General features: G+C 35.3%; 1 protein-coding gene across 1 annotated transcript in view; it reads left to right on the forward strand.

Moving 5' to 3' along the window:
* The window catches only part of ACADL (acyl-CoA dehydrogenase long chain), a 44956-nt gene extending 24876 nt beyond the window's left edge, over positions 1 to 20080 (forward strand). Inside the window, exons 9-11 of the mRNA XM_060016168.1 lie at positions 5294 to 5421; positions 7482 to 7568; positions 12424 to 20080. Coding sequence (XP_059872151.1) covers positions 5294 to 5421; positions 7482 to 7568; positions 12424 to 12517 — 309 coding nt within the window. The 3' untranslated portion in view covers positions 12518 to 20080. The remainder of the gene's footprint in view (positions 1 to 5293; positions 5422 to 7481; positions 7569 to 12423) is intronic.
* The last annotated feature ends 809 nt before the right edge of the window (positions 20081 to 20889 follow it).

Genomic DNA, 20889 nt, shown 5'->3' on the forward strand with positions numbered 1-20889 from the left:
TAGAGTTGTTATGAAGATTAGGTGAGATAATACGCTTCTAATAAAGTGCTTAGAATATTGCCTGGCAAAGCGAGCTTTCATTAAAGTTAGCTATTACAGTTGACCCTTAAACAACACAGGTTTGAACTGCACAGGTCCATTTACATGTGGATTTTTTTCAATAAATACATTGGAAAAACTTTTGGAGATTTGTGGCAACTTAAAATGTGCAGACGAACTGTATAGCCTAGAAATATCGAAAAAATTAAGAATAGAGGTATGGCACGAATGCATAAAATATGTGTAGATACTAGTCCATTTTACCATTTACTACCATAAAATATACAGAAATTTATTGTGAAAAGTTAAATTTATCAAAACTTATGCACACAAACACTTATAAATCATATGCAGTACAACTGATTACACTAGGCTACCATAAAGCAATCATATTTCTGTTTCTTTGTTATCGATGCATGAATCTTCTTACCGATAAATAAATTACATTTCTTTTTCATGTAATTTTTTCATTTTGAGAAATGTTGATATACAAGATTTGTTTCACTGAGCAAGTATGTATTGATTGCCTTCTGAAGGTTGTGTGTTCAAATGTAATTTGATAGGCATGACTCTGGAAATACACATTATAACCTCCTAGCAACACAAAGAGAGTGATACTACTTGGTATCACTCTGACTTTCCCAGCTGTATCCGAAGTGGAGTTAATGTCATTTGCTTCTCAAAATGTTTATTAAAATACTCATGCCTTTAGCCCTATTCTGGATACTATAAAAAGTGAACCAAACAGACATATTTTTCCATCCCCTTGGTAATCTACACTTCCTGCGTTTATGAACTTCATATAAAATCACAACAAAAATGACTATAATATTACCGAGATTGCCTGTATAGCTCAGAACATTAAATGTTATTTGACATTTAACCATGAAACAAAACTAGAAAATCGGTATAATATTTACACATAGGAGAAAAAGTTTCTTCCAAAATATTTATTTATTTAATAATATATATGTGTATATATGTATTTTGATAGCAAAAAGAAAAGAAATATTCTTAATCCTTTTCAAAGCAAGTGCCGTTTTATTGCTGCCTTCTTTCAAAGGTAGTTTACTAAAATTTCACTAGGTGGCAGTAGCATTCTGCTTCCACACGTATCTATAGCATTGGCGGGAGCCGTATTGTTTTCCAAGTAAATATGTGGTTCTGAGATTTCTGAGATATTTCTTCTAATCTTCTTGTTTATATAAATAAGTATCTTTGAATAATATTTTCATATTCAATCTAGATATGTATTCAGAGAAGATGAATAACCAATAAGTGCTTATACTTCCTGTTACAGAGTTGGATATACAATGATTCCAGTATTAAATTGAAATAGGAGACCTTTAAATGTTATATATTATATTTGGCCAAATCTCATTTTTATGACCATATAACGATTCAGTTTCCTTTCTCTTTGATATTCTTGAATTTTGAGACTTTCTGACCACTTGGATGCGTTTCACGAAATTTTTTTTTTTAATTTTTTTTAGTAGATCTTGAATTTTTAACTTAATTGTGATGCTATTTATTTATTTATTTATTTATTGTGGCTGCATTGTGATGCTATTTATTTATTTATTTATTTATTGTGGCTGCATTGGGTCTTCATTGCTGTGCGTGGGCTTTCTCTAGTTGTAGCGAGCGGGGGCTACTCTTCATTGCGGTGTGCGGGCTTCTCATGGTGGTGGCTTCTCTTACTGCGGAGCACGGACTCTAGGCACGCGGGCTTCAGCGGTTGCGGCTGGTGGGCTCTAGAGCGCAAGCTCAGTAGTTGTGGTGCGTGGGCTCTAGATCACAGGCTCAGTAGCTGTGGGCCATGGGCTTAGTTGCTCCGCGGCATGTGGGGTCTTCCCGGACAGGGGATCAAACCTGTGTCCCCTGTATTGGGAGGCAGATTCTTAACCACTGCGCCACCAGGGAAATCCCTAAAATTTACTTTCTTTTTAGAACGGAGACCTACCATACTTAAGTTGCGATAGTTACAGGATTTTCATGTTGTCTCACCCATACTCTCCATAGCTGCTGTCAAGTCTCACGATTTTCTATGGAATGGGCAATACAATAGTAAAATTCAGGTATTAACTAATGATAATGTCTGTCATTAATTGATGTTCCCTATATGCCAGGCACTGTGCCACATGGATTGTCTTTTTTTCTTTACAACTCCATATAATAAATATTATATTTATCCTTATTTTACAGTAAGGATATTGAGGCATGAAGAGGTTAAATAACATGCACAAGATTAAAAAAGTATTTGAACTCTGGAACCTACACCCTTAATGCATTCACTAGTTTTACTACCCAGAAATCTAAGGTAGATAGACTTTTTCTGTTCTCACCTCTTTCACCCATGGACAATGAAGTAAAAGTTCAGTGTTCTTTTCTAACACAAGCTTTAGTTATTTCTTGTGTGGTATGTGCTCTTGATTCTAAGGGGACAAAGTATTAGGAAAAAAATAGGAGAGGCAACAAATAACATTTCTTCTTTACATTTCTCCAAAAAGGGAATATTTCGTTCTTAGACCTTGAGTGTGGGGTTAATTAACTATAAAATCAGGTAGCAAACCTAAGTTGTTGTAGTTTATACTTGAGTTGTAATATATTAGAGTACACCTGATGGTGATGTTTAAATGGAATACTGGGCTCAATAACTTCTCCAAGGGGTCTTCCAATTCCATAATTCTATGATTCTAAGAACTGTGTTATTCAGACCTCTTAAAGAGATGCCATCTGATCCACTTTGCAACTTTAGGGAAACTTTTTTAAATAAAATGCTAGCTGCGGTATTATCTATGAGTGACTATTAATGAATGTTAAAAAATATTGCTGTGAGCATGCTGATCGTTCACCAGAAGCACCTGCTAATAATGTGTGGTACAGTTATTACCTACCATTCATTAGAGAACAGTTTCTGAAAGCATGATGCAGTGTTTTCAGTGAAGAGCAAAGACTAAATCTGTTTGGTAACACCCAACTCAATGCCAAGAGTATGTAACTATTTTATCTCTTATCCCCCCGAGAGTAACTTATACACTCTTGCTGGCATTAATTCTGTCAAACCTGTTGACCTGAATGCAGTGAAGCAAGAATTTTCTAAATGAGCCCATTCTGGTCTGAAATTTAACTTCAGCTTCTAGAAGCTCCTAGCATTTCCATAGAAACACCTCTCTTATGAGATAATTGGGCTTAGAGATCTTGAATCTCTCATATTGTAAATAGTAATTTCTCAAATGTGCCATCGCAGGGTGGGGAGGCGGTGTGCAATAGTATCTTGAGACTTGTCAGATTCCCCCTTATGTTCCAAATGAAGTGTCATGGGCAGTGTCATTGACCTACACCAAGCGTAAGCTAAGACCTCAGTTTCAGGGATTTTCATGGACTATGTAGTCATCTGTGTTCAATATATGGAAGGGTATTCCCCCGCTTTTTCATTTCCTGTTACATCTTCAGATTCTTCTGTGAGTACACTTGGATGTGTGGGGTGGGGGTGGGAAAATCTGTGCTGATTAAAGGTTAGAGATTTGGCCTCATTAAATAGAAATGGATAGAAAGGGAGGTAGAAAAAGTAAGAGAAAGTATGCGAGAGGAAGAAAGTTTTGGTAAACGTGGCATGTTCTAAATTAGAGGCCAGGATACAAGAGGTGGAAAAGTGTGGTGCCAGCCTCCCCACTGCTTGGCTTTAGAATCATTAGATGCCAGTCACATTGTCTATTTCTAGAACAGGATGGAGTAAGCCCAAGGGAAAGGCAGTCAGTTTGGGTTTTCCATCAGCGTAGTAGTTATGTTGATACACATATGAGGAGTCTGTCCCTCAGAGCTCCTTCTCCAGCTGACAACACCCTGGTCTTGCCTGGTCCTGGGTCTTATTATACTCCTTTTCTACCCTTTTCCAGAAATGGTATGAACCCAGACTGTCTCCACTACAATGATGCTTTTAAGGGTTTGGTTTTGTGGTTTGAGATTGCTGTAACAAGTAGCAAAGGCAGGTCAACATCCTCTGAATATCTGGTCCAGGAAACCTTCTTTTGAGAATGCAATCATGGCTTTGGACTTGCCATTGTGTACGTTGGGTGCATTCATAATTTCTAGTTTGAGTTTCACTGTGCCACCAAGTTAGTGCCACTGTCATTAACTTCCATGCCTTTTATTAGCCACAGTGAAGGTCTCACTCATAAATTCCAAGCAGAATGATCAAAACTCTGTTCCTATCTGAATTTCCACAAGGAAGATAGAGCCAGCTGACCATAGCTGAGCCTTGAACTTGAGATCAACTAGAACGGGGTGTATTTTTGGAGGTTACCCAAAGTGGAAAACCAGTAGTATTTCAAATTCAAGCCAGTTTCCCGAAGGTGGTTCAAGAGTTGGTGCCAAAGAGACCACATGAAAACTCAGAGTTCAAGGTGTGAGAGCCAAGAGTCAGGAATGCAAGAAAATTTGATTGAAGTTAGAGCAATCAAGAACAATTGAGGATGGTCTAGATAGAATGATTTCCAAGAATGCTATTGGTTGTCTGTGGCCAGCAGGAGGAGGTATATGTATATGTTATCGCTGACAATTCCAGACCATTCAGTTCAAGTTAGAGACTGTGCAAGCTATTGAAAGAGATAAGAGGGAGGGCAGGGAAAGGTGGAAGAGGTTGGGGGGTACTGGACTTTGATGTCATGAGTGTTCTAATTCTGTTATTCTCCCATTGAATTCTACAGATCTAGATTAAATACTTTGCAATATAAAATAATAATGTCTAATAAATATTTTTGATATTGTCCCTCCAGCTTGTTATTTTATTACTTTACTCCCAGACAAAAAAGCAGAAAATGTGTATACTTAATTTCATTAATAGAGAAAAATTCTTCATGGATTTAGATTCTGGACAAAAATAGGTGTTTTCAACAGCTGTACCTAAAGGACTGTACCTCAAGATGGTGTTCACCCATTAAAGTCATGCTGTTTTTCGAAAAGTTCCCTAGATGGTCTAAATTTTTTAACCTAAAACATGAAATGTTATTTATCTATTTATCTACTTTTGCATCTTATCTTTTAGTACAAGTTTTCTCAGCAATGAAATATAGTGGGTTTTTAATTTGAGCAGTTTAGTTAACATATGCCTCTTTTTGGAGGAAAAAAACAGTAATTCCACTTTTGTTTTGCTCTAAAGATATTTTACTGTATAATTTTTGATATGCTAAGTGACTCAAAATATGCTCTTCTCCTATGCTCATCTTTTCCTTTCATTTCCTTTAAACTCAAGACAGTGCAGCATAAGCTAGCAGAATTAAAAACACACATTTGTGTAACCAGAGCTTTTGTGGACAGCTGTCTCCAGCTGCATGAAACGAAACGTCTGGACTCTGCCACTGCTTCCATGGCGAAATATTGGTATGCGTGCTATGGTAATTAAAATGTGGTGTTTGCACAGATTGTTATGGAATTCTTCCAACTTGACACTCAGCCTTGAGGGTCTTAAAGGAAGAAGGCTATGTAAATGAAAACTAGCAATAAGAACCACCTTTTTAAAAAATGCTGAAGGGCCCCATTAAACATATAAATTTATAATGTGCTAAAACTTACTCAAGTTGGTTTTTAACTTTTAGCTTGCCATTGAAACTAAAATATTAAGAGACTAAAATAGGATGACTGATTAGTTCATTCAAATAGTAGTTTAATCTCAAATTATCTGAAGAGTGTCAGTATAGTGAGATCACAAAATTACAGTAATACTTAGAGTCCTGAGATAGAGTCCCAATTCTTTCATTAAATAACTGCAATTAAATTAAATTATTTCTGGGCCAACATTTTGATATCTGTGAAATGAGTAGATTGGGCAGGATTTTTCTATTTAAGATGTTTTCCATATCTAAGAAAAATTTCTGAAGATTTGACTGTCCAATCAAAAGTTGTACATGCTCTATTAAGCAAAAGGAAAAAAAAATGTAGTATAGAATGACTTTCATTTGTATTAAAGATGATTAGCAATGGTATTAAAGATGTGTTAATGAAAAAAGACCCCAATAAGGCTTTTGTGTATTTTAGGATTTAAGAACATAGTTTAAATCAAATTCTGGAAATGGGTTTTGTTTCCTCTTTTAAAAACAAACATTCTCACATCTCATTAGCCCAAAAATAACCTGGAAAAAATTCCTGTCATTATTCATTAACTTGTGTTCAGTCAGAAGTAGAACGGGGAAATATGCAGAATAGTGGTTTATGTAATGATTCCAAAATAATAAAGTTGCCAGGTTGAAAAGTCATGTGGAATTACTAGAAACTTGCACTTTTGTGGGAGACATTTTGCATTTACATTTAGAGCAAGTTTTTTGACTAGTGGGAAAAAGAGTAAAAATATTTTAGATATTTTTGGTAAAAGAGATATATGGATATCTGTTGGCCTTTTTGTTTTTTGAAAACACCAGGTTTATAGACATACTGGTGTTTCATATTGGAGCAGAGGGAGCAAGTAGTTTTAACCCAGCAAATATTTTACTAAAATACTCGCCAAATACAAAAATGTATAGAATTCCAAATATCATTGCCCCCTGAATCTTGTCTGTTAATCATCCTATTGTTACTGTATTTCTCAGGAACATCCTGACCTGTCCTATGGCTTGAGTTAAAAATTAGTTTTTATAGGAAAATGTGTCTATGCTTAGCTTTTCCTTATATTTCCCACTGTTGAAAGTAAGTTGAAGAGATTTTCAACTAACTTGTATTTTATGTTAAGATGAATAAAGTTCCTACCAGCCATCTCATGGATTTTAACAATAGTTAAAATTGTTGTGATAAGATCAGAAAAGGGTATTTCTCAAGCACCTCATGTTAATATACATATACTTCAGGAATAATAATTCCCAAATAATCTTTAATAAGTTTCCTATATGATAGTAGGTACTTTAATAGAGGTCTGCCCTCTTAGGTTTTCACTTTTACTTTCAGTTTATTTCTGAAAAAAATTTTTTTTCAGTTACTAAAATTCAGAATTGCAACCTTTAGGTAGGAAGTGACACATTTGAAGAAAAAAACACATATTACACAAGGCAAAAGAAAATAGATGACTGTATAATTATTCAGTTAACTTAGATCACATAGAGAATCTGCATAAATTAGACCAAATTCAAGTTTTTACTATATTCTTTTCAGGCTTAAGGTAGCCAACAGCTAATAAATAGTCTAAGCTTTCTACATTTTGTTTCTAGACTTAACAAAAACCCAGCCAGAAGTATAATTGATGAAGAAAGTGTTTGTTATATGAAAATTCTCTTGAGATTTATTTCACGTGGAATTTATATCAATCTTCTCTGGTTGGCTAATATGCCTAATTTTAATTGTTTGATAAATGTAAGCATTTAAACAATCATAAATAATTTGTTTCCTGATTGTAAAACATCTTATGAAAACTCATTTCAAATGTTCCTTTTCTGCTTTTTATTTTGGTCATCTAGGGCATCTGATTTACAGAACAGTGTAGCTTATGACTGCGTGCAGCTGCATGGAGGCTGGGGATACATGTGGGAGTACCCAATTGCAAAGTGAGTATGCCTGTTGTGTTACACTCTTCTGGGTGGTGTGAAGAGAAAGGAAAATTTCTTTAACTGTCCTTTGTCCATTGAGTACAAAGGGAAAGGAGGTGCAAAATCTTTGTATTTTTCAGCTGACTATGGAGTGTGTTCAAGTAGGTAGAAACAGCTTCATGTTATCAGCTCACCACTAGGATTTTGTCATATTTTTAAAAAGTGAAGATGTACTGCATTATACAATATACTAAATATAAATAAATATAAATATATAACATACTAAAGCTTTATTTGAATCATTATACAGAGGGATTAATATCCCTTTTTTATTGTTGAATAATATTTTATTATAATTGATTATGGTTAATTATTCAGGTTTTTTCTAGTTTTTTACTGTGACAATGCCGCAATAAACGCCTTCATACATTTATCTTAGATACATGTGTGTTTGATTACAACAGGACAAAGTCCCAAAAGTAGTACTGCTAGTTCAAAAGTATGCATATTTTAAATTTTAATGCATTTCCAGATCATTTCCTCCAGTTTGAAGCAACTCGTACTCAAATGAACAAAGTCTAAGGATGACTTCTCCTCCTAAGCTATGAATGTTATTGCCCTTTAAACTTTAAGTGAATCTAATGGATAAAAAATAGGTTACTATTCTTCCTTTAATTTACATTGACTATTAATCATTTTATTTTGTTTTATTTTATTTCATTTTACTGTAGTAAGAGCACTTAACATGAGATCTACCCTCTTCACAAAATTTTAAGTGTTCCATACAGTATTGTTAACTGTAGGCACAGTGCTGTACAGTAGGTCTCTCGACTTATTCATCTTGCTTAACTGAAACCTTGTGCCCATTGATTAGTAACTCCCCATTTCCCCCTTCCCTTAACCCCTGGCAGCCACCATTCCTCTTTGAGTCTATGAACTTGACTATTTTCGATACCTAATATAGGTGGGATCATGTAGTATTTGTCTTTCTGTGACTGGCTTTATTTCACTTAGAAGAATGTCCTCAAGGTTCATCTAGGTGGTAACATGTTGCAGAATTTCCTTCTGTTTAAGGTTGAATAGTATTCCATTATATGTTATACTACAGTTTCTTTATCCATTCATCTGTCCATGGACATACAGGTTGTTTCCACATCTCGGCTGTTGTGAGTAATACTGCATTGAACATGTGAGCGCTAGCATCACTTGGAGGTCTTGATTTCAATTATTTCAAATAAATACCTAGAAGTGGGATTTCTGGATCATATGGTAGTTTTATTTCATTTTCTGATGAATTTCCATACTATTTTTCGTAGCAGCTGAGATGCACCACTTTGCATTCCCTCTAACAGTGCGCCAGTATTGCAGTTTCTCCATATCCTCGACACCACTTGTCTTTAGGCTTTTTTGTTAATAGCCATCCTGACAGGTGTGAGATGATATCTCATTGTAGTTTTGATTTGCATTTCCCTGGTGATTAGTGACATTGAGCATTTTTTCATATACCTTTTGGTCATTTGTATGTCTTCTTTCAAATTATCACTTTTTTAAAACTAAAAAAAAAATAATAGACATTATAGAAAAATTAACCTGCATATAAAAAGGATCTGAGTTGTCATGTCTTAAAATTTTTATTGTCTATTTTGCTCTAAAAATAAATCAAAAGTATTATTTTTTCTAAGTAGAATTTGTACTTCCTTCAACTTTAAAATAAATTAAATATAGCCTTTTTATTGTATTATATATGAATATTCTTGTTATCTTTCGAAGCAGTACCAGTTTGTCAGTAGGCAGCATCCTCTTCCATATTTCTTCCTCCATCTTCATAATTTCTTCTTTCCCTCTTCCTATAGTCTTTTGCCTCAGTAATCTCTCCATGGCATTTCTCCTCCTCATAGCAGAAGATATATTTTTCCTCTTACTTGGAAATATTTTCAGTTTATAAAATTTTCTCAGGGAAGTTTTTGCTATATAGAGAGAACTCCAATTTAGTTTTGAATCTGAGAATGAGAATGCTATGAGCTTCCAAAAACTTCTTATAATTTTAATCTAAATACAGAGTATCTAAAAGAGAAAAATTATCAAACTAGTATTGAAACTTACTTTCAAATTTATCATTTTGGCAAGCATAATTGAAAACATTTGCTTATAGTCCTTAATGAGGAAAATAAACATTTATTCAAGTTACATTAAAAACAGAAGCTCCAGAAGCTCCAGCATAGAGCTTCTGTTAGGTATAATTTACTAATTTTCTGTAGCCACTGGGAAGCTCAGAAAGCTTTAATCACAGGGTGTATATAATTTATAACCTTTTATAAAAACTCAGCAACAAGTAGGGTTTTTCCTTCCTTCAGAATGTAGGCATGAAGTAGCTAAATGATTTCCTTTTCTTTATCAGTCCTTGGACTTGGATTTTGGTATATCCTTCCAGAACTATTTCAAACAGGCCTTAATCAAAAGCAGATTTATTTTTTTTTATCTTTGTATAGTCATGAAATCAAAGTAAACACGGAGTTATGCCAGCACAAATTAAATCATCTCTGGAATTTTTCCTGTGTGTTTTCATGTTTTATTCATAATATTAATCCACCTTATTGACAATATTCAAAATGCTAAGAAAGTAAAATAATAATGGGTGTTTATATTTTTCTACTTAACTGTGCTATTATAACTGCTGCAGGGTATGTAGACATGTCATGGCTCAGTGCTTGTCTAGTTTGGTTCGGTTCCTAAGAAAGGCATGTTAGGTGAAGAGGAGTCAACCATGTACATGGTCCAAGATTAGAGCGTAGCATAAGTCTTGGTCTCTGTTTTCTCGGAGGCAATTCCATCAGGTCAATAGCAAGCAAAAATTGTAACTTGATGGCTTATTTGAAATCCCTAGTTTCAGTTTGAGAGACTTGACATTTCCTTTCAGGAATAATAATGTCCTTGGCCAGCTTGTTGGTTTGAAGACTGTATGAATTTTTAAACTAGACTGCTATTTCTCTCCCCAAAGACATAGGGAAGGAACTTTTCATAAGATAACGAGAGAAAGTAGTAGGATAATATCAAAAAAGCTAATTAGATACATTAGGCAGTATGTGGATGAAGTGTACAGACTTTGATGAGATAGAAAAAAAAAATCATTCTAATTGTGTTTTTTTATCCTAAGATTAAGCTATGTGTGTGTTGCTGAGTCTTGGTTTCACAGATCAAAGAGGTGCTTTTTGCTTTTTGGTTTTGTTTTATTTATTTGTTTTCTGTTTGTTTAAAAATAACCAGTCTTAAGCATGTGAGTTTACTTCAGTCTTACTCATTAGGCTTGGGCCTATGACAAGTGAGGCTTAAGTTTTGCCATTTCAAGACCTGTCTGCAGTGTTAGGAAGAGCAGCCTGAGATAGCTTCATCACTGTGGGGTTAAACATTCCTTCTGCTGCCATTCTCTGTTAATATTAGTTGATGACTGAATTTAATTAGTAACCTATAAAAGGGCTACTGATCTCTGTCCATTACCTACTCCATTGGAACTTCTTTAATGTGAAAAAAAATATGCCCAACCTGATCCAAAAATGTCTAAAAGCATTGAGATTGCCGAAGTAGGCTGAAATGCCAGGTAAGACCTCTAAATGAAAGTGCTAGATTTTGTGGGCAACAATGGAATCTGTTCAAAAGAAAAAATATATTTGAAAACACATATGTCTCTAGATTTCAAGTTTCATAAGAAAGCAGCTATTGAGACTCTAAAATTCCTTTGTAATACAAGAAGTCAAATCAATAAATATTTACTGAGCACTCACTGTTTGTAAGGTTCCGTGGTGAACGTGGACAAGGAAAAGTTCAGAATTGGTCATGTTCCTAGAGAGCTTGCACATTTAATTTGTCTCAAATTAAATTAAAAAAAATTTAATGCTTGAAAAAAATGCCTTTGAATTTGTCTACTAGAAAAGTCCAAAACTCAGTAACTAATCTTACATTTCTGGGCCAATGAAAATGTTGAGATGTAATAAAAAAGATACTTGCCAAAGTGGCAGGATACCTACCTTTTCATTCCAGGCTGCCAATGATCTGTTATGTGACCATTAAATAGCAACCATTAATTAGTATATGTATTAACTTTTCAGCATCTCAGTTCCTTTACCTGCAAAACAATAATAATATTTATCCTCCCTAATTCCAGAGCTGAGAGGATAAAATGACATGAGAAAAGGTAAAACCAACTATATAGTGTTATGGTTGCTGTCATCATTACCAAAAGTGAATTCCTTCTTGTTTTTTTATGGCAGTATACTCAGCCACTCAGTATTTCAACCTCATACATTACTGGAGTGACTGTTAATCATTTCCAAAAAATAAGTTACTTGTTAACTTTGTGAAGTAATATTTTCTGAAGCATCAGTTTATACTGCCGATGGCAGCAGTAGTGATGGGAATCTAAAGGATGTTAGAAAATATGTACTTTCTTTTCTCTTTTGCTTTTTATAAAACCAGTAGATTTCAGCTTTTGGGGGGAAACATTAAAGGTAACAAGATATTAAAACATTCCATCCATTTCTAAATTTACAATTGCCCTTTTTGGAATGTTATTATATGTGCTGAATTTTACAAAATTAAATCAAAAGAAACATACTTAGAAATGTTATTTTGAATTTGTAATCTCTTCAAGCAGGCTAAAACAAAACTATACAAATGATCAATATCTTAATAGAATTTTATAATTATACCAATCTAGGGTGGATGCCATACAGAAAAAAAAGTAATTTACAAAGAACTTTTATTGTTTGGATTTCATTAAATGAACACTTTAAAGCAATTAATAGTTACCTGGTAAGACAAAATTTATAGTTTCTAATATCTTTTGTTTATTCATTCAATCTTCTTCTTATTTATCCAGAGCTTATGTGGATGCCCGAGTTCAGCCAATCTATGGTGGTACCAATGAAATAATGAAGGAGCTAATTGCAAGAGAGATCGTCAGTGACAAGTAGACATCTGCCCACATCCTGGAATCCTATTACAACTAATCTGGTTTTAAATCTACTCAAGATAAAATACAACCTGGAAAGGGAGGGAACACTAAACATGTTTTTATATGTTCTTTCTACAGAGAAAGAAATCAAATACAAATACAAGATTAACACAGTGGGAGGAGAAATCTTTGAATCGAAATATCCTAAAGTTTTCTATTATAAAGGTTGGTAGGATCCTAAACCTTTCCAATTAAAAGGTTTAACTTTTCATTTTTTCTATAGCTAAAAGGCAAAGATTTTCTGATTCTAGAAGCCTTAATGTTTCATTTATCCTTAAAATTCTAAGAGCATAGTCACTTAGATCTTTAAAATTGAGGCAGAAATAATTTTGTTATTATACTATAAAAATGGGATTAATAATATTTACAGCACATTGACTTTAAAAAGGAAAAATAAATATAATTTACAATGCAAAATATGTTTAGCTATCTCTTAGTCCAAATTCCCCCAAACAGTGGTTTCTACCACCCTATCCTAAACCTCTGTTTTTAAGTAATGAAACACTTTCTTCAAGCCAAAGCTTATGCCAAGTCCTTGTGAAATCCTGTTGTGTGAAGAGCTGCTCTGGTTGAAGCAGGAAGCCTTCCTACCTTATAGCCTTAGAATCACTAGACTCAGCGAAGCAAATCCCCACTAGAGAATGCCACTGGTTGCCTCAACCACTGACCCCTGGGCTTTCAACAGATTTCCATCCCAGTTTAATTTCTAGGAGAACACAGAATAATCCATCATCCTTTAGTTTCAAGATATTGGTGTATTTATAGGTATCAAAACAGTGACTTTTATTTTGGAGCAGTGTAATTTTTTAATTAATTTAACAGATTTACACTTTGTGTCACCTATAAGCCAGGCTGTTAAAAATATGATGAGAAATATGATTTAAAAAATTGGCAAGATCCCTGCTAATAAGTGAATAAATAAGTTGTAATAAATAAGGTAAGAAGCAAGTAAATAAAATAATTTCAAATAATGATAAAGGCAGTAAAGGAAATAAAGTAAGCATTTAAAGTAGGAAAGTGAGGAAATGACGTTCGGTTTGAGACTATTATCAAAAAATAAGCCATTGATTTGTAAACTGCCAGCATCATTTTAGTACTTGTTTTTCTTTGCATATATTGCTGAGACAGTGAATAAAGTAGTTTTTAAATGGAAATAAATAGGTGTATTCTTGTTTAACTTAAAGAACCTAAGCATTTTTTTTTTTTTTTTTGCGGTATGCGGGCCTCTCACTGTTGTGGCCTCTCCTGTTGCGGAGCACAGGCTCTGGACGCGCAGGCTCAGGGGCCATGGCTCACGGGCCCAGCCGCTCCGCGGCATGTGGAATCTTCCCAGACCGGGGCACGAACCCATGTCCCCTGCATCAGCAGGCAGACTCTCAACCACTGCGCCACCAGGGAAGCCCCTAAGCATGGTTTTTTAATGCAGTCTTTACAACTGGGTAGAGCAGAGAGTAGAGAAAATACTTTGATACCATTCTATCCTAGTCTTATATACCTTCAATTTGCTCTTGAGTTGAAGTTTGTATGATTGCCAACTTGAGTCCTTGCTCAGTAAATACCACGCAAAATTGGTTAAAATAAATTCTTATTAGATATTACTGTATTTGCCACTTTTACCTCACTCCTACTACCAGGAAACAATAGAGAATTAGACCAACCGCTCCAGCCCCAGCCCCAGCCCCTTTCCCAGGCTTACAGGAAACTAGATTTTAGGAATTAAACATCTGTAGGATAAACAGTAAAGTAACATAGTAGGAAATGCCTGCTACGTAGAGGTGGACAAACCTAGGTTTGAATGATGACTCTACCATTTAGCAGCCATTGGACCTTGGGCAAATTATTTAACTTCTCAGGATTCTTTCAGGTGCAAATGACAAAGAAACCCAATTCAGACCATCCTAGGCAAAAACTTTGAGTGTGCTAGCCAAAATGAATTGTAGAGCAGCTCATACACTCTAAAGAACTGTAGGAACTCATGTCTCAAGGGCCTCATTGAGGTTCAGGACTGTCAGCACTTACACTATATCTGTTTATTTCTACTTTTCTTTGCAAATTGGCCTAATGCACACTGCAGAGAAATTTCATCATAGGGCCTGTAAAAATGACCTTGGGCTGCTCCAGACCTACATCCTTCAGCACAATATCATTATAAGGTGGGGAAAGGTGCACTATAATTGACAGTCTCATCAGGAGCACACAGACTGGGGGAAGCAGTTCCTGAAGCAGAGAGTGGTATTATCAAAAGAAAGAGAACAGAAAGTCTGCTGGGCAGCCCTTAATCACACTCACACACACGCACAGTTATTATGGTCCACTAGAGCTAGGAATAGGTTCTTGTAATTTTTCTATATCAGAAAGTGAAAGGATTTCTAAGGTAGGATATTTCTTGGAATGATCCCTGAGATCTGTTTTCTATCTCTTCTAAGCTAGTTGTTTATCTTGCAAATTCAGTCTTCTTTTGCACCCCCAAAAGAAGCAAGTGTTGTAGCATGAGCTTACAGCAAAAAGCAAAACAGGGAACTCAGAATGTGTTCCTTAACCTTCTATTTAGTTTTCATTTCTTAAATAGCTTATCTTCGTGTTTTGCTTGTACGGCTTTGATAGTTGTCCCCTAGGGAAGGAATTTATCATCTGTATCTCATGCAGTGCTAAGTGCTCAAGAAATGATAAATAATAATAATGCTCAAAGGAACAGACTGGACCAACACAGCAAGAAAGCCACACTGTGTAAATAATTAATGAGAATCAAAAACCTGAGTAATTTTGGATTTTGGCTGAGATTTTTAGAATCATAATTATTGCCTTAAAATTATTTTTGCCCTTTATTTCTTTGATGTTGTCATTGAAAATGACAAAATATAGAAGAAGCTGTTTTGATTTGCTGTTTTAAAAATCTAACTGCAAATCTTTACTAATCTAGTAACTTTAGTAGTTTATTGCTCAAGGTATAAGATTTCTAGGAGACTGGCTTTTTTCATATGTCAGTATTATTTTTGGCACACACAGCATTTATTTATTTGGAGTCATTGGAAAGATTTGACATTGAGATAGAAGCCAACTGTAGGCCTATCATGTCTACTGCTTTATAATAAATGTTGAAAGGGAGTTTTACGCTATTTTTGAAATCTCATTATCATGAGAAACTTTGTTTTTTTTTTTTTTTAGATGTTGGGGCTAGGAGTTTATTAATTAATTTACTTATTTTTGCTGTGCTGGGTCTTCATTTCTGTGCGAGGGCTTTCTCCAGTTGTGGCAAGCGGGAGCCACTCTTCATCGCAGTGCGCGGGCCTCTCACTATCGCGGCCTCTCTTGTGGTGGAGCACAGGCTCCAGACGCGCAGGCTCAGTGGTTGTGGCTCACAGGCCTAGTTGCTCCACGGCATGTGGGATCCTCCCAGACCTGGGCTCAAACCCGTGTCCCTTGCATTAGCAGGCAGATTCTCAACCACTGCACCACCAGGGAAGCCCCATGAGAAACTTTTTAAAAAATTACAGAAAAATTCAAACACACTCAAAAGTAATGAAGATAGTGTAATGAGCCTCTAGCTTCAACATTTGCCAGTGATCTCCCTCACGTTTTTTTCTCAATAATTTTTTTTTTTTTTTTTTTTTGTGGTACGCAGGCCTCTCACTGTTGTGGCCTCTCCCGTTGCGGAGCACAGGCTCCGGATGCACAGGCTCAGCGGCCATGGCTCACAGGCCCAGCTGCTCCGCGGCTTGTGGGATCTTCCCGGACCGGGGCATGAACCCGTGTCCCCTGCGTGGGCAGGTGGACTCTCAACCACTGCGCCACCAGGGAAGCCCCTTTTCTCAATAATTTTGAAGCAAATCCCAAACATGATCCTATTTCATATATATATTTCAGAATATGTATCTAACTGATATATCTAACTGACGAAGTTTTTTTTTTGTAACCATAAGGCCATTATCATAATTTTAAAACTTAAATTTAAAATATAGTTCCAAATTAACAGTAAAGTTTTCTCAGTTGCGTCAAGAATGCTTTTTGTAGTTGGTTTGTTCAAATCAGGATCTAAGCAAGGTCCACAAATTGCATTTTTTGGTATTGTCTTTTATATCTTTTATAAGTCTTCCCTTCTCTCTTTTTCCTTCTCCCTTTCTTTTAAATTTTATTTTTTTAATGAACATACAGCAAATTTGCTTGTTTTGGGTATATATACATATGATAAAATTGCCTTTTTTAGTACTCTGAATTTTAGCACATATATAGATTAGCGCAACCACCACAATCAGGATACAGAACAGTTTCATTAACCCCCAAAACTACCTCATGCCCTTTATAGTCACATTATTTCTGCTTCTGTAACCACCGGCAACTACTGATATGTTCTCTGTCATTATATTTTTATCATTTTGGAACTCATATAAATGGAATCATATAGTTTGTAACCTTTTAAGAACAGCTTTCTCTTAGCAAAATGCATTTAAGATTCATTCATGTTGTGTGAATTAATAGCTCATTCCTTTTTCAGTGCTAAATAGAGTCCAGTGTATGGGTGTACCACAGTTTATTCATTCACCTGCTTAAGGACATTTTGATTGCTGAGATTAAATACCCAGGCAAGGAATTTTGCAGTCATAAAGGTAAATGTATGTTTAACTTTATAAGAAACAGTCAAGCTGTCTTTCCAGAATTCCTGTGCCATTTTGCCTTCCCACCAGCAATATGAGTTCCAACTGTTCTGCATCTTCTCTAGCACTTGTGTTTTTTTATTTTAGCCATTCTAATGGATATGTAGTGGTACCTCATTGCAGTTTTAATTTGCATTTCCCTAATGTCTAATGATATTGAACAGCTTCTCATGTGATTATTTGCCCTTCACATATTGTCTTTGGTGAATTATCTGTTCAGATCTTTTGCCTATTTTTAGGTGGGTTGCTTGTTTTCTTAATATTGAGTTTTGAGAGTTCTTTATATATTTCAAACTGTCGAGCACAAGGCGTATTCAGGCTGACAGATTCAGCTAGTAAAGAAACAATGAGGCCTTTATAAACTCAGTTTTTTGCTTACATAAGGAGTGCAAAGATGAGTAGCCAAAGGTGCCAGCCCTCTGTGGCCTTTGCACAGGATGACACAAACAAAAGAGGCCAGATGACTGCAACGAGAATGATGGGATACTCCTGCTGAGGATTCCATTCCATGATACTGCTAATCAGTTTTATAGCTGCAGATTTGCCTTAAGGATGGTGAGGCAGAAAGCCTCATACCCCACCAGAACCTGAAAACAATGGGAAACTGCCTAATGACAGCCCCCTGGGTAGATAGGGAAGCGAGTGAGAAATAGCATTGTAGCAGCACCTCGTGGGTCTCCCATGCTCTTCTGTTCCAGGAGGGTCACAAGGCATTCTGTCATTCTGTCAAGATTCAGCTGCTGTCCAAGCCTTGCCTATGTGGCCTGTGTGGAAATATGCAAGGTCGTCAGGCTCTGGCTGTTCCCCTAGAGATACAAGTCCTTTCTCAGATATGTGATTTGTAAATATTTTCTCCCTATCTGTAGCTAGTTCCTTCATTCTTGTAACAGTGGGTTTCACAGAGCAAAAGTTTTTAATTTTGATGAATTTTGATTTATCAATTTTTTCCTTTATGGAGTACATTTTTGGTATATCTAGGAACTCTTGGCTCAAACTCAAATCATAAAGTTTTTCTCCTGTTTTCTTTTAGGAATCTTATATTTTGTGTTGTTCACTTAGCTCTGTGTTCCATTTAGTAATTTTTTTAGGGGTGAGATTTATGTCAAGGTGCATTTTTTTCTATTTTGCTTATAGATGTATAGATGTCTAATTCTTATAGTATTTGTTGAAAAGAGTATCTTTTTGCATTGAATTGCCTTTGTACTTTTGTCAAAAATCAATTGACCATATTGTGTGGATCTACTTCTGGACTCATTTCTGTTTCATTGTGTATCTTCCTCTTTATCTTAGTGACAGTAGCTTTATAGAAAGTTTTAAAATCAGATAATGGGATTCCTCTAACTTTATTCTTTTTCAAAATTGTTTTGGCCATTCTGATTTCTTTAGCTTTCCATGCAAGTTTTAAAATCAACTTATCTATATCTACAAAAAGAAAAAAAAATCCTGCTGGGTTTTGATTGGAATTGCAGTAAATCTATAAATTTGGAGAGAATTGCTATTTTTGCTATGCCGAGTCTTCCAATCCTGGAATGGGAATGTCTGTTTATTTAGATCTTTGGTTTATTTCTTCAGTATTTTGTAGTCTTCAACATAGAGATCCTATATGTGTTTTGTTATATTTATAATTAAGTGTTTCATTTTGGGGGGGGCAGCTACTGCAAATTGTATTAATGCTTAATTCTGGTTTACAATTGTTTATTGTCCATATAATTTACTGTTCTTTGTTGACCTCCTTGAGTCCTATTGCCTACTAAACTCACTTATAAATTCTAGGAGTTTTTTTGTAGATTCCTTGGGATTTTCTACATAGACAATAATGTCATCCATGAATACGGACAGTTTTATTTCTTTTTAACCTGTATACCCTTCATTTCTTTTTTCCTTCTTTCCTTCCTTCCTTTCTTCCTTCCTCCGTTCCTTGTTTACTTCCTTCCTCCCTCCCTCCTTCTCTCTCTTCCTTCCTTTCTTTCTTTCTTCCTTCCTTTCTTTCTTTCTTCCTTCCTTTCTTTCTTTCCCTTCCTTCCTTCCTTCCTTCCTTTCTTTCTTTCTTTCTTTCTTTCTTTCTTTCTTTCTTTCTTTCTTTCTCTTCCTTCCTTCCTTCCTTCCTCCCTTTCTTCCTTTCTTTCTTTCTATCTTTCTCTTTCTTTCTTTCTTTCTTTCTTTCTTTCTTTCTTTCTTCCTTCCTTCCTTCCTTCTTTCCTCTCTTTCTCTCTTTCTTTCTTTCTTTCTCTCTTATTGTACTTACTAGGACTTCCACTACAGTGTTGCATAGGAATGATAAGAATGGACATGCTTGTTTGTTTCTGATCTTAGAAGGAAAATATTCAGGCTTTCACATTAAAAATGATTTCTTTAAAGTAGATTTTTAGTAGAAGATTAGATTTGATTGAAGAGATTCCATTCTGTTCCTAATTTGATGAGAGTTTTTATCATTAATTGATATTGAATTCTGTCAAATATTTTCTACATCAATCAATATGATCATGTGGGTTTTTTCTTTGGATTATTAATTTAGTGAATTACATTGATTGCATTTTGAATATTGATCCAACCTTGCATTCCTGGGATAAACCCCACTTGGTCATCATGTGTCCTAATTTTTACATATTACTTGGTTCCATTTGATATAGTTTATTGGGAATTTTTGCATCTATCTTCATAAGAGATATTTGCCTGTAATTTTCTTTTCTTGCACTGTCTCTGCCTGGTTTTGTTATCCTGGTAATGCTGACCTCATAATATGAGTTGGGGATTATTACTTTCTTTTTCCTCCATGCCATTGATTTGTTGGAAAAAACCTGGTCATTTATTTTATAGAATGTCCAGCATTATTGATCTGACTGATTTCTCATGGTGATTTCTAATTTAATCCTCTATTCCCTATGTTACCTGTAAACTGATAGTTAATGCTAGAGGCTTGATTACACTCAGGCTCAATATTTTTTGCCCTGAAAACTTAATATGCAGTGCTGTGAATATTCTATTGCATCACACCATGAGACATAATATCTAGTTGTCTCACTTTTAGACACACTGAGATTGATCAGTAGATTCAGACAGTATTAGTCTTATATCTTTGTAAAATTCCCTATCAACATTTTACCTAATGGTTTTAACATCCATTGATAGTTATTTACAAGATCTATTATTTAATTAGGAGTTGTAAAGGATGACTTTCTAATTTTCTAACTCCTTTTTGCATTTATCAACTTTCATGAAAAAGAACAATCATCAACTTTTTGAATAACTGGGTACTCTGGGAATCAGAAGAAGACACAGAAGTGCAAGAGGTTTGTTGAGAGGTAACATCTATCAAAGATGGACAGGGAAGGAAGTCATATTGGGCAGAGATAAATAAAGGAGTCTTAGGCCATGAAGCAGATGTGACAAAATCTTGTCCAATCCAAGGAGGAGATCTGGAGTAAAGGCTGCCCATTAGAGGAGTCCCACATTTGGCAGAAATGGTTAGTCCCTGGTTCTGCGCTGCTCAGTCATTGTCCAAGGACTGCCTGGGGAGGGGATGGCCTTGGCTCAAAAGCTAATGTGAATCCTAAAGGTACTAACAGCTGGAGGCAAGTCGTTTCCTGAAGGGAGATCTGGGTGTTGCACCTACATGACTGCCACACGCTGACATAGAATTTATAAATAAAAGGCAGACTAAATTCTTGATTTTTTTTCC

Source organism: Delphinus delphis, chromosome 7 (genome assembly GCF_949987515.2).
Source record: "Delphinus delphis chromosome 7, mDelDel1.2, whole genome shotgun sequence".
Taxonomy (NCBI): domain Eukaryota; kingdom Metazoa; phylum Chordata; class Mammalia; order Artiodactyla; family Delphinidae; genus Delphinus; species Delphinus delphis.